The sequence below is a fragment of the Montipora foliosa genome, chromosome 11 (assembly GCF_036669935.1).
Source record: "Montipora foliosa isolate CH-2021 chromosome 11, ASM3666993v2, whole genome shotgun sequence".
Taxonomy (NCBI): domain Eukaryota; kingdom Metazoa; phylum Cnidaria; class Anthozoa; order Scleractinia; family Acroporidae; genus Montipora; species Montipora foliosa.
Genome location: NC_090879.1, coordinates 24,669,854 through 24,683,595, shown reverse-complemented (window position 1 = coordinate 24,683,595; position 13,742 = coordinate 24,669,854). Strand labels below are relative to the sequence as shown.

The following is a 13,742-nucleotide window of genomic DNA, read 5'->3' as shown; positions in this document are numbered from 1 at the left end:
TAAACCAAGAACGCAGCACCACAGTTTGTTTAGAAACTATTCCCCTTAAACCAAGAAGGCTTGGCTGGATGTACGAACAGGAATAGGCTAGATAAAGATTTGGGGCCCATGATTTTATCTAAAACATTCTTTAAAAAATCCTTTAAACTAAAACTAGTGCATGAGCGGCACGCTGCGAACTGTTCTTGTAAAACTTGTTTTATTCTCCGACGGGTTTCGTCTAACTTTCGTAGACTTCTTGAGGAAGTTTTACAAGCAAACACTCCACGCTCGCCCGTATTTATAAATTATATTTGCGGCTATTACGGGGGTAAACCAAGAAGGCTTGGCCGGATTTACGAACAGAAAAAGGCAAAGTTGTAAAATATTTTCGCAATGCGAGATAAAGATTTCAAGTGGGAGCCACGGTTTAAAAATTCCTCGTTCGCAAATCCGGCCAAACCTTCTTGGTTTATGGCTCCCGTAATAGCCGCAAATATATGGCTTATAAATACAGGCGTAGCACGTTTGCTTTTAAAAATTCCCTGAAGACGTCAACGAACGTTAGACGAAACACGTCGGAGAGCAAAACACTTTTAACAAGGACAGTTCGCTGTGTGCTGCTCACTAGTTTACCTTAAGTTTTTTTTTTAAATTGCTGAAGCTATCGTTGGCATTACAAAAGACCAAAAAAATAACACGCTGCTCTCGTTAATAGATAAACATTTCGTGTTGACTTTATACTCTTTAATAAATGGCATCATCCACGAGTTCTTCTTCCTCAGTCTTTGGTGGTGTATCACAATGTGAGCCTACCAGCTGTCTACCAGACAAAGTTCCGGGAGTCGTTGGTCGTTCTAAGGAAACAGACGAAGTGAAGCAATACCTTCAGAGTGGAACAGATGCCGTCGTGTTGATTACTGGTGGACCGGGCTTTGGAAAAACAACTGTGGCCAGGGAGACAGCCCACAAATTAAAAGAAAATGGACATACTGTGTTATTTTGCAGTCTTCTAAAAAAGTCAACATTCCTCGAAGCAGCAACTGAAATGATCCACTCTTGCGGCAAGATGCTCGGACAGCTACCGGAGAATCCCGAATATTGGCTCAAAAATTGGAGTAAACAGATCCAAAGCCAAGTGGTATTTGTTCTCGATAATGCAGATAGTCTTCTAGAGTCGAAAGCAGACCGAGATTTATTCTTAGACACCCTGGGTGCAATGAGAATGTTATCGAAACAGAATGTAGCTTTTGTAATTACATCCAGAAAGAGGTTCCAACATAAAAGCCTTTCATGGAAAGAAGTCAATTTAAGTCCTCTACCACCCGACGAGGCCAAAAAGTTACTTATCTCTCGTGTCAGCCGTGCCGAAACCCAAATTGAAGAATTTTCCAAAGTGGAAACCATAATTGAGCTTTGTGGCTGTGTCCCATTGGCACTCTCAATCGTCGGTTCACTTCTGTCAGACTACCCTGAAGAGAGGATTGTTGAACATCTTGAAAAGGAACCTATGACTATCCTGGAAGATGACGATGAATCATTCCAAAAAGCAATTATGAATTCGTTTGATCTTTTGACGAAAGCTGAGAAAGATGCTTTAGTAGCTGTGTCCATATTTCCTGGATCATTTGATTGCGATGCGGTCGAAGCCGTTTTGAAGGAAACCTTGGACTCTGAAACTCTCCCGATTAAGACTCTACGTTCCTTAAAAAACAGATCTCTCGTTGTCGTTGAACAGGCAGGTTCCCATAGATATCAAATGCATCCTCTCATCCGCGCTTTTGCTAAGAAAATTGGTGAAACTGAAAATCCGCAGGTTTTACTTCACAGCGGAGAATTAGCTTGTGAGCACTTCATTTCCCGTCTGGAAGAAAATACACGTTTGTATTGGGGAAAAGACACATGCAAAAAAGCCATGGAATCTTTCAGTGCAGACAGACAAAACTTCGAACATTTCCTTAAAGTTTTCGCTAATCGTTTGAAGGCCCAAGGAATCGCAAACTCTTGCGAAAAGTTCCTCGATAGTCTTTTTCAAACGTTCGAGTATTTGGAAAAATGCATCTCATCGAAGGTTTACATCGAGACCTTGGAACTGCTACTCAGTAGCAAGTATTTTCAGGCCGAATCTCAGCCAGTGCATCGTGTGGAACTTTTGTGTCTGCTTGGTCAGGAAATGAGAAGGCTTGGTGACAAAAGAAAATACAAAGGTCTTATGGAAGAGGCTGATCTTCTCTTTACATCACACGTTGATGAATTCCAAACCAAGACGCTTTCGCGTGTGTTCTACCTTCATAACCGAGCTCGTTTTCTATCAGAGGCGAACAAGTTTTTCGATCTTGAACCCAAAAGGTTGTACGATAAAGCATTGGACATCTGCGAGAAGAATCTTCCTAACCATCCCGAAACCGCAGTCAACCTCTTACTTGCCGGAAGAAACGCTAAACGGCGCAGGAAGTACGCAGAAGCAACCAAAAAGTTTCAGCGGGCCTTTTCTTTGTTCAATAAACTTCTGGGAGATCATTTCATGACGGCTCAATGTTTAAAGGACTTTGCAGACTTTGTTTTCTTTGCGGAAAAGAGTGACCAAGGGCTAGTCAACCGTGGGAGAGATATTTCCGATATTTCTGACACGTCCTTGTCATGCAAACACATTACTTATAAAACTTTAGAGTACTACGGAAAGGCCATGGAAGTTATGGAAAAGCTGGGAACACACGAACAAAAGGAGAGCATCTTAACCCTAAAAAATTATGGAGGTTGTCTCATGGAAAAAGGCAACCTTGAAGAAGCAGAGAAGCTGCTTTTAAAGGCGGAACTCGTTTGCGAGAGAGAGCTTGAGAAAGATCACACATGGAAAGTTATGGTCAAGTCTCAACTGGGTCTCCTCTATCATGAAATGGCTGACAAACAAGAAAACGAAGAATATGTTAAAGAGGAACTATTAAGCAAAATGGAAGCATCGATGAAGGAAGGACTAGATATGTGCTACAAACTCAACAATGGCCAGAAAAGCATCAACCGTTTGGGCAACAAGAAATCGATCTGGAAAGTCTTAAGTTTGTACCCAAAAAGATTTCCACAAGACTCATACCCTCGCGAAGATAAGAAGTCCTGACCTCTTACACTCCTGCTGTGGAGAATTCCAGAACTTAGAGGGAGTTTCGAATAATAATCGTCCACAGGTTAAACCTAGAGACGCCAATTGCAAAATGTTTGTTTCTGAAAAGACACTGAAGGACGCAGTAATCGTGGATCATAATCAGAGTGTTCATTAAGGTTTCTATGACCATTACTGATTAGGAAATAATGCTATGAGCTGACAAGAAAATGCAGGTATCAGACCTAGTAAAACCCAACGAAGGCTTTGGTTTTAACGAACTTATCTTAGCACGAACCACTATCCGTGACAAAAAAATTAAACTGTAACGCAAAAGGAGTTCGAGAAGAAGATTTAATCGTATTCAGGTAGTGCACAAAAGATAAATCATTTTCATTTTACTTTACAGCCGCCATAGAAGGGAACGATAACAACAACAAGGGGGGGGGGGGGGGGGGAGATGAACCACAGGTGATTTTCCTTTACAATGATATGGCAGCGATGTTTTGGAACTTGTCAATCCCCAGAGAACTTATTTTACATTTTTTTAGAAATTCTACCTGTCGTTTTAGTAAAGCAATCTGGCAAGTTGTCAAGTGAATGAAAACTATCTATACTGTTGATTTAGATAACAAATATTGATATTTCATCATTAAGCCATTGAATTACTCCTTTGATCCAAAGATTTAGAAACACATTGATGTTGCACAGAACTTTGAAATATTTAACAGTATATTTTTTTATTTTTCACAATATTAGCTGGCATGTAGGTGCCCTCGCCAGGTAGACATAGGTTTCTTTGAAAGCAAGCAAGACATCCAGCCTTTGGATAGCTGGGACACTAATTGGATAAACGAAACTGACGAATTTTGTTATTTTATGTATATTTATCTCACCATAGGTTGTTTTTTTAGTTAGAAGTGTATGAAATCACATGCATATCAGTTCACGTTGAGGTCATGTTTCTGAGAAACCATTTAGGCTTTCCGAGAAGAAACAATAATCCGACCCAATCAAAGCCGTTTCCTGGAACTGGTGATCATTAAATTAATACCTTAAACATGACTTGCTTTGTAATCTTAATTTGTCCGAGAAATGGCCCTTCATTCTAAAATTATCCTTGAAACGGGGGACTTGGATTAATCGGATTGATATCATCACTCCACCAAAATTGACAAAATGCATTAAACATCAAATCATGTCTTAATTAATTGATGGCCACAGTTTCAAATCTTGACTACTTTCAACTAAAGATACCGAACAAGGTTAACACCAACCACCTGAAGGCGTCTGAACTTAAAATGGGGAAAGGTACAAAACACAAGTGTCAGGTCACAGGTGTCTGTTTTACCAATACGGAAGTCTCGAAAGAGAAAACAAAACCTTCATAAAGCCAAAAAGAGAAAAACCAAAAGATACATAGAAAATGAAGAGGAAAATAATGACATCAGTGTGGTACCTGAACAAATTTGCAGAAACCACTGTGCAAAAAGAAGGCTTGAGCCTCCCTTAATACCTATTAAAGTAAGGTTTGACCCTCCCCAAGGGTCCCATTTTTTTTGGGATGACCCTCCCCTCTGAAGCCATAGCCCCCCCCCCCCCCCCCCCCGCCCCATCCCCAAATAAAAACATCCCTTACCTAATAGGCCTAGCAACTCTAATTTAGGTCTAATTAGGCCTAAAGTTAGCTTTAATGAATGTTCAGGTTTGTTTCTGTATTGGCAACACAGAGACCTGTGAACGAGATCTGTGATCTGAGACCTGTGTTTTGTACCTGCCGCTTAAAATACATTTTTCTTTACTAAATTTCACCCAGTCGGCCGAACAAATCATTGCAAAATTAGTGCATTTTAATAACCTCCGGCGGCTATTGTATTGATAAACATCATCTCTAATTATTACTCATTTCACGTTGAGTTGAGGAGTAATAATGCAGATACTTTCGGCTGAGAACCGGATTTTAACGAAAATACTTGCGAATACATTCTGTTGAATACCGAATTGGAAACTGCCGCGGGGTTTATTAAATTTCTCACGATTCAAGTAAATTTAAAAGGAATTAATAAGAAAAGTAAGCGCCCTTTACGATTTTATGGGGATTAGCTTTGTAAGCCAGCTGTGGAATCAAAATCGTTCTATTTGAAAGATTCAAACAAACTCTGAAAATTTTTACAAGATCACAAAATACTTTACGTCATCACCGAACAGTAATCGTTGATTGGTTGCTCGTTGCTTAGAAGGAGGAGTGCGCTGACTAAAGGCTTTGCACTGGCTTGCTACCAATAACGTACCGCATTAAAACTGAAGCTAAATGGTGAAAAAACTGAGATCTGGCTCTTGTCATCACGTTTTCGACCTCGATCTCCTTTGGAAAGTCTAAATATTGTCATTGAGAATATTGTCTGTTCAAACGCCGGAGTAGAAAGTGACCCTCTGTCCATGACTCCTCGTGCGTCCGCATTATGTAAGTCTTTTTTCTACCATTTAAGGAACATTGCTAAAATCCGGACAGCTTTTGTTTATAATTGGCCTTTTTGTAATTTTGGGGCTAACAGATTTAACGTTAAACCCGTTAGGCCCAAAATTACAATTCTCAGCGTCGTGCAGGATTTTAGTCATACCCTACACATACTGTTGTGTTGGTGTTTTTTCGCTGTTCCGTTATTTGTAATTTGTAAGTAAGGTATAAAATAACCATCTTGTTCAAAACTCCGAAGTCTGCGTAATAAGACGAAAAAAGCAAGACGATAAAAGCAAGTTGACAAGATCTGTTGCTGTGTGCTGCCAACTAGTATTTTATTTTAAAAAATGGACAAAGAAATCTAGGTTTCCACGTTTCAAGAAGCTTTCAAGGTTATCTCAGAATACGAGACAGCTTCCATCAGCAAATTGTTAGACGTATTGACAAATATTTCGGTTCCAAAGGTCAGTATATTATAATAATTCATTTATACCGACAAGACTTTTTAGAACCAGGGCCCGGTTGTTCGAAAGCCGATTAACTTAATCCAGGATTAGGGTAAACTTTTATTTCATATTTTCAACTTTTTGGTGATAGTTTCTTTTGCTTATTTTTGTTTTTCAAAATTGACTTCTTCTATTGTAAGGTTTTGCCGAATATCAGCGTTGAACAACATTTGGGAGTACAGAAATAAACTCATTGGTTAATATGGCATTAGCGTTAATCGGCTTTTGAACAACCGGGCCCAGGTCTTTTTTTTATCCGTTTGTTTCTTGATTACAATCATGAATTTTTCTTAATTCCTGATGAAAAGTTGCTTTTGCTGCTTGCGTAAAAAATAATTTAATATTCTCCAAGGCACAAACAGTCCAAACAGGAATTCACAGAAGCATTTATCAAAGAAAGCTTTAGATAATAATGATTAAAGAATATGATTAATATTTTATTTTATTACCCAGAGACTGACCTTTTGGACAGTACACAACTATTCTTGAAAAGAAAGAGACATCATGTCGGTAGTGGTGATGTATTTGGCATCAGACTCTTGCGCCACACAATAACCTACTTCATGGTGGATTACAATAATTTAACTTACTCTGTGGGGTGGGATTGGATACATGATCAGCAGGAAAAAAGTAATAATCTCCCGTGATTCAAAAGTAATGACTGCTAAACTGAACAGCAAGGCATGAAAATAAATTAAACTTGGCATCAGCCATTATTGTAATCATTTCAGTTGACAATATTTAAGAGAGCGAAAAATGAGGACAAAGCCCTTGTAAACTACAGCAAGTGAGTACAAGATGCCACAAGTATTTTGAGAAACAAAGATTTACTTATTTAAAGAGCCTGTCCCAATAGGTGGTACTTCATATAGCAGAATACACATACTTTCTAGCTTACGTAAGTAAATGTAAGCACCATCCACTCGTGCCTACGACCTGATGACATCAGCGATATGCAAAATGTACTGGACTGTGTGTGTGCACGGGCGGACGATAACAAGATGGCAATAAACTCAAAGAAGACTAAATACACGTGCATCAACTTTCGTCAAACTTCAGAACCCCCACTGCTCCAAATCGGATCAACTACCATCGAGAGAGTTAATCATTTCAAGCTGTTAAGAGTTTGGTTCCAAGATGACCTTAAATGGAATGCACATGTTGAGAACATTACCAAAAAATCTTCAAAGCGGATATTCTAAAGCGCGATTACCTAAAGAGGTTGGCCTCAGCATCTATACCACCCTAATAATTCCTTATCTTGGAATATGATGCTCCCGTATGGAGAGGAATTCCTTCATACTTAAAAGACGAGGTGGAGCGTATCCAGAAAAGGTGTCTACGACTTATTGGTCTCCCACCAGACAGTTTACCGTCCCTCAAGTCGAGTAGAAACGAAGCTACTACTAAAGAACTGAATAAAATCAGCAATGGTAAGAGCCACCCCCTACACAATCGAGCTGCAGTTACCAGACATTTTGACTATAACTTAAGAACAAATTGTCGGAAATCAGTCCCATGCATTTCTGGGACAAATAGACACAAGAACAGCTTTTTACCCAGGGCATTACAACATAACTGAGCTGCCATTATTACCATTTTTCTAATTTGTAATTTCTTTGTACATTTCTTTTAAGATGGTCAAATTAAGGTATATTAGCCAGTGACAGAAACGTTAAATCCGTGAGCCCCAAAAATCTACGTACTGTTGTGTAGGTGTTTTTCGCTGTTCACACCCTTGCTCGAACGCTAACAAACCATCTTGTTCAAACTTCTTTATGAAGTCTGCGTAATAAGACGAAATAAAAGCAAGTTGACAAGGTCTGTTGCTGTGTGCTGCTCACTAGTCTAAAAAAAAGGTTTTAAAAACCTTTTTATAAATCTTTTAAAAGGTGTTTTAAAAAATAATTTTAAAAATGTCTTCATATACAAAAAATGTCTAAAATAAGGTTCTTAAAAAAATGTAGATGGACAAAATTTGGTCACGTGATCCGCTTTGTGCCAGGGTCTTCTTCGGTCCCGCCGCCATGTTGGAAGCCCCGAAGACCCTAGGAACTAGGTTGTGAGATAGCCGAATCGATCTATTGCTCTGCTTGGTGATTGGTTAAAAATCTCACGCCAGTTTATCAACCAATGAAATGGAAAACCGAAACCAATCACTACTTGCAAGCGCGATTTTTCTCGCGCTTTGAGCAAGTTACATGTAATTGCTTTGAATTCGCAGTGGTTCCTTGCGCTGTTTGCACTTGCTGTGATTGGTCGAAGGAATTACTTTGGTATTTGTTTTACGACATTTAATAGGCCTTCACCATAGCGGCCATGTTGGTTTTTAAATTGTCATGCAAATTAGCCATGTGTTATGCTAAGGGACAAAAACACTGGAAAAAAGGCAGTTCATATGTGATTCATTTCATATACCATTTCATCATTGTTTCATTCCTCACGGGACCATTAGAACCCACAAATGACCAGCTCCCAACGTCAGTGGCTTCATAGCTCAGTTGGTTAGAGCGTCGCACCGGAATCGCGAGGTCACGGGTTCAAACCCCGCTGAAGTCCTGAATTTTTCAGGCATCTCTACGCAATTGCAAAAATTGTTCTCATAACTGCGAAGATCATAGCTTCACTCGATTTCACATCCGCAGTTCATATATGATTCATTTCATATACCATTTCATCATTGATTCATTCCTCACGGGACCATTAGAACCCACAAATGACCAGCTCCCAACGTCAGTGGCTTCATAGCTCAGTTGGTTAGAGCGTCGCACCGGAATCGCGAGGTCACGGGTTCAAACCCCGTTGAAGTCCTGAATTTTTCAGGCTTCTCTACGCAATAGACCTAATCGGCTAACTCCATGTTGTACCCAATTCAAATCTCCCGGGACTAATATTCTTTGTGTATTGTATTTGCATGATAATGTAGCATTCATATTTAAATGATATGGAAATACCTGGAACAAAAAACATTTTATTCTCATAGTGTTTGAATTGGGTACAACATTGAGTTAGCCGATTAGGTCCATTGCAAAAATTGCTCTCATAACTGCGAAGATCATAGATTCACTGGATTTCATATCCGCAGTGAGTCCGCAGTTCATATATGATTCATTTCATATACCATTTCATTATCAAGCTTGTGTTGTAGAGTTCTTCCATATTTGTCAGGCTTCACTCCCTTCTTGAAACTCAATTTTTCTGCCTTACCATTGGTCGCCGGGTGATAGGGTTCACCAGTAACATGCTTAATACCATTTAGTTAGTTAGTTAGTTAAGCCCTTGGCCCTTGGCTCCAAGTTGGAGCATGGGCCATCAACAAAAAGCCTCCAGAGACGTCTCTTTTCTGCCAACTGTTGCAGCTCCTTCCAGTTCTTTCCGAGGACCTTCATCTCTTTTTCCGTATCCCTCCTCCAGCTATTCTTGGGGCGGCCCCTCTTTCGTTTTCCCTGTGGGTTTCAATGCAATGCTTGCCTCGTAATGCTGTTTGAAGGTCTTCTCAGCGTGTGGCCTACCCACGCCCATTTTCTCTTCCTCACTTGCTTGACCATTGGAATTTGACCTGTCCGCTCCCATAGCTCTTCGTTTGTGATCTTATCTGTCCACCGTATCTTCAGGATTCGACGCAAGCAATGATTGACATATGATTGTAACTTTCTTATCGTTTTGACTGTCATCCTCCACATCTCTGCCCCGTACAGCAGCACAGATTTTACATTAGAGTTGAATATTTTCAGCTTAGTTGATGTAGATATGCTGCCAGAGCTCCAGATCTGCTTAAGAGAGTGGAAGGCTCCCCTTGCCTTATTAATCCTATTTGCAACATCCGCGTCAGTTCCTCCACTTGTGTCTACTACGCTTCCAAGGTATGTGAAGGAGTCCACCTCTTCAATATCGGCATTATTCACTCTGATCTTCCTGTTTGAGCCTGAATTGATCTTCAAGACTTTGGTCTTTGCGGTGTTGATAACAAGGCCAGCTCTTCTTGACCTTTCTTCCAGAATGGTGGTTTTGTTCTGCATTTGGGCCCCTGAGTGAGATAGTAAAGCAATATCATCCGCATAATCGAGGTCATCAAGCTTCTGGGTGAGAGTCCATTGTATTCCGTTCCTGTGGCCCGTCGTCGACGACTTCATTATCCAATCAATTGCCAAGAGGAATAAGAACGGTGAGAGAAGGCATCCTTGCCTTACTCAGTCCAGTTTTAACTTCAAAGCTCTCCGACAACTGTCCTTCATGAATAACTTTACATGTAGTGCCTTCGTAAGAGTTTTCTATGATGTTAATAAACTTCTGCGGAATTCCATAATGAGCTAGTAATTTCCAAAGAAAGGGGCGATCCAGACTATCAAAGGCCTTTTGGTAATCCACGAAATTGATGTACAAGGACGAGTTCCATTCAATGGATTGCTCTACGATGATACGTAGTGTAGCAATCTGGTCTGCGCATGATCTAGCTTGCCTGAAACCAGCTTCATGGTCCCTCAAACTTCCATCCACTGCAGATCTTAACCGCTCCAACACAATTCGGTTGAAGACTTTACTTGCTGTACATAACAAAGTAATACCTCGATAATTATCACACTCCCTGAGGTTCCCCTTCTTAGGAAGTTTAACTAGACCCTCTTTCCACTCAGTGGGTGATTTCTCGTCCTCCCAGATGCTCTTGAATAGTTCATAAAAGACCTCTGTGGTGGTGTTGATGTCTGCTTTGAATACTTCCGCAGGAGTGTTGTCGCTACCTGCTGCCTTTCCGTCCTTCATCTTCCTAATAGCACTACTAATCTCTCTTCTTGAAGGTATGGCGCAGTTAACTGGGAGTAGATGATCAGCTTCTGGGATATCGGTTCCTCCAACTGGGGGTGGCCTGTTCAGGACCTCTCCAAAATGTTCGACCCATCTATGCAACTGTTCCTCAGTGGTGGTCAGAATATTTCCTTGTTTGTCCTTGATGGTATGATTAACATGACCAAATTTCCCAGCTAGCTTTCAGGTGGTATAATACAGGTCTTTCATGTTCCCTTTTGCTGCGGCATCCTCTGCCTCCTTTGCCAGGATAACATCTCTTGTCCTTTCGAGCACTCTTGCTAATACCATTAGCAGTTGTAAACTTTCTAAAAGCTTCTGATGTGAACTGTGGTCCGTTGTCGGACACAATCTGATCGGGGAGTCCCAGGCGGGCAAACAGGGAGCGCAGTGTGCTAATTGTCTCCTCAGCAGTAGTGTCTTCCATCACAAAGACCTCAGACCACTTGCTGTGTGCATCAATCACCACCAATAGCATCTTTCCGTAAACTGGGTCAGCAAGATCTATGTGAAGCCTTTGCCAGGGAAGGGCCGCGTACTCCCATCCGTGCAGGGGTGCATGAGCTGGATTATTTGCTGTCTCCTGACATCCTACACAATTTCGGCCTGCCCCTCTATGTCCTTATCGATGTTTGGCCACCGAACGTATCCCCGGCACAAGCCTTTCATCTTCACCATACTGACGTGGAGAGTTTCCAGAACTCTTTCTCTCAGCTTGGTCGGAACCACAACTCTGCTTCCCCACGTAAGAATTCCATGATGTATGGTCATTTCGGTCCCACGATGAGCATAAGGAACAAGCTCTGGGTGGACTTCTGCTCAGTCCCATCCTGACTGCACTGGCTCTAGGACACGAGACAGCACGGGATCTCTACGAGTCTGCATTCTCAGTTCCTGGTCTGTAACAGGAAGGGTCTCCACCACAGAAGTGTAGAACATTTCTACTTCGTCAGGCTTTTCAGCCGGTGCTTGTGGTTGGGATAGACGAGATAAACCGTCACAATTAGCATGCTGCTTGGTACCTCGGAACTCAATCTGGTAGGAAAAGGCACCTAGAAACGGGCACCAACGCTGTATCCTTGCTGCCGCGGTCACTGGTACAGCCTTCCCCGGATCCATGATGTATTTTAGGGGTTGATGATCTGTAATCAGGGTAAAATGACGACCCTCCAGGTAAGTTTGAAACTTCTTAACACCCCAAACCAGGGATAAGGCCTCTTTCTCAATTTGTGAGTACTTCTTCTCTTTTTCTGACAGAGACCGGGATGCGTAAACAATGGGCCGCTCCTCTCCTTCCACAGTACGGTGTGACAAGACAGCACCAAGACCATACGAGGAACTGTCTGTGGCTAAAACCAGTGGCAACTCAGGATCGCAATGAATCAGAACCTTGTCCTGCAGCAACATTTCTTTCACCACTCGGAAACTAGTTTCTTCCTCAGCTCCCCACGACCACTTTACCTCCTTCTGTAACAGCCGATGAAGAGGACCCAGGTGAGTAGCCAAATCAGGTAAGAACTTGGAGTAATACTGGACCATACCAAGGAAGGCACGCAGTTGTGTGACATCCTAAGGTTTTGGCATCTCAGCCTTGCCTTTCTTGGGGGATTGGTGCAGTCTTTCTGCCGAAATGACATGTCCCAAATACTCCACAGAGCTTCTAAGGAATTTGCATTTCTCCCGGTTGGCTTTCAAACCATACTCTTCAAGCCTTTTCAGCACTGTTGCAAGCCGCTCAAGGTGTTCCTTCAAAGTGCTACCGGTTACAATGATATCATCTAGGTAGCCGAAAACCCCTGGAATACCTTGCAGGATCTGGTCCATAGCCCGCTGCCAGATGGCTGGTGCTGAAGCCACACCATAAGCTAAGCGTTGGTACTGGTACAGGCCGTGGGTAGTGTTAATAGTAAGGAATGGCCTAGATTGCTCCTTAACATCCATTTGTAAGTAGGCGTGACGGAGGTCAATGACACTGAACAATGTTCCTCCACCAAGGCTGGCGTAAATGTCGTCAATTCGGGGAAGTGGGTACTCGTCCACTTCTAACTGTGGATTAATGGTCACCTTGAAGTCACCATGTTCATAATCCTGTGGGACGTAAAAGAACTCACACACTTGTCGCAAAGAGTAGGGCATGTAGTTCCCGGTGTTGTGGTCTGTCTTCTGTGGTGTATCATGGTTTGGAGGGTAAATGCTCGGAGATATTAGCTACACCAAGCTACTCTAAAATCCGAGGGTAAAGAAAGATATATGATATATGATATGATACCACACACCCTTACACTACTATCCTTCTTCACAGGGGTCACAATTGGAGCTGCCCATTCACTAGTCACTATCTTTTTGATGACCCCTTCAGCCACAAGCTCTCTCAGTGCCTCATCCACCGCTGGTTTTCGAGCTAATGCTATCGGGCCTGCTTTCCAAAATCGGGGCCGAGCACCCTCTTTAGGCTGGATCCGTGCTTGAATACTCTTCATCCTGCCCAGACCTTCAGAGAAAACACTTAATGCATGTTTACTCAAAGCTTCTTCCAGGGCGGAAACGGTGTTTCATGTTCCCAACTGAAGTAAAGGCCATTCCAGCCGAATGGACTCCAACCAATCTCTGGCGAGGAGAGTGGGTCCCTCATTCTCCATTACGTAAATTGGGAGTTCCTTACTCTGCCCCTTATACTGGACAGTTACATTGCAAAACCCCATGGGTTCCACTGGCTCACCCGTGTAGGTACGTAGCTTCAAAGAGGTGTCCTTTAAAGGAACATGGCGCAAGTACTCCTGATACACTCCCTTGCTCACGACTGACACAGCCGAACCCGTATACAGCTCCATGACCAGTGTTCGCCCTTCGAGGTAGACCAATCTGTTCCCACAACATACTTGGTCACCTTGCCAAT

At 42.0% G+C, this 13,742-nt stretch overlaps 1 protein-coding gene across 1 annotated transcript; it reads left to right on the top strand.

The window, feature by feature from the left end:
* Positions 1-651: 651 nt before the first annotated feature.
* On the top strand, positions 652-3,505 carry LOC137976118 (nephrocystin-3-like). The gene has a single exon (XM_068823395.1). It carries the CDS (start codon positions 734-736, stop codon positions 3,092-3,094), a length of 2,361 nt encoding a protein of 786 aa, XP_068679496.1. The 5' UTR covers positions 652-733; the 3' UTR covers positions 3,095-3,505.
* Positions 3,506-13,742: the final 10,237 nt, after the last annotated feature.

Coding starts and splice junctions, on each gene's coding strand:
- LOC137976118 (XM_068823395.1), top strand. CDS start 734: ATGGCATCATCCACGAGTTCTTCTTCCTCAGTCTTTGGTGGTGTATCA.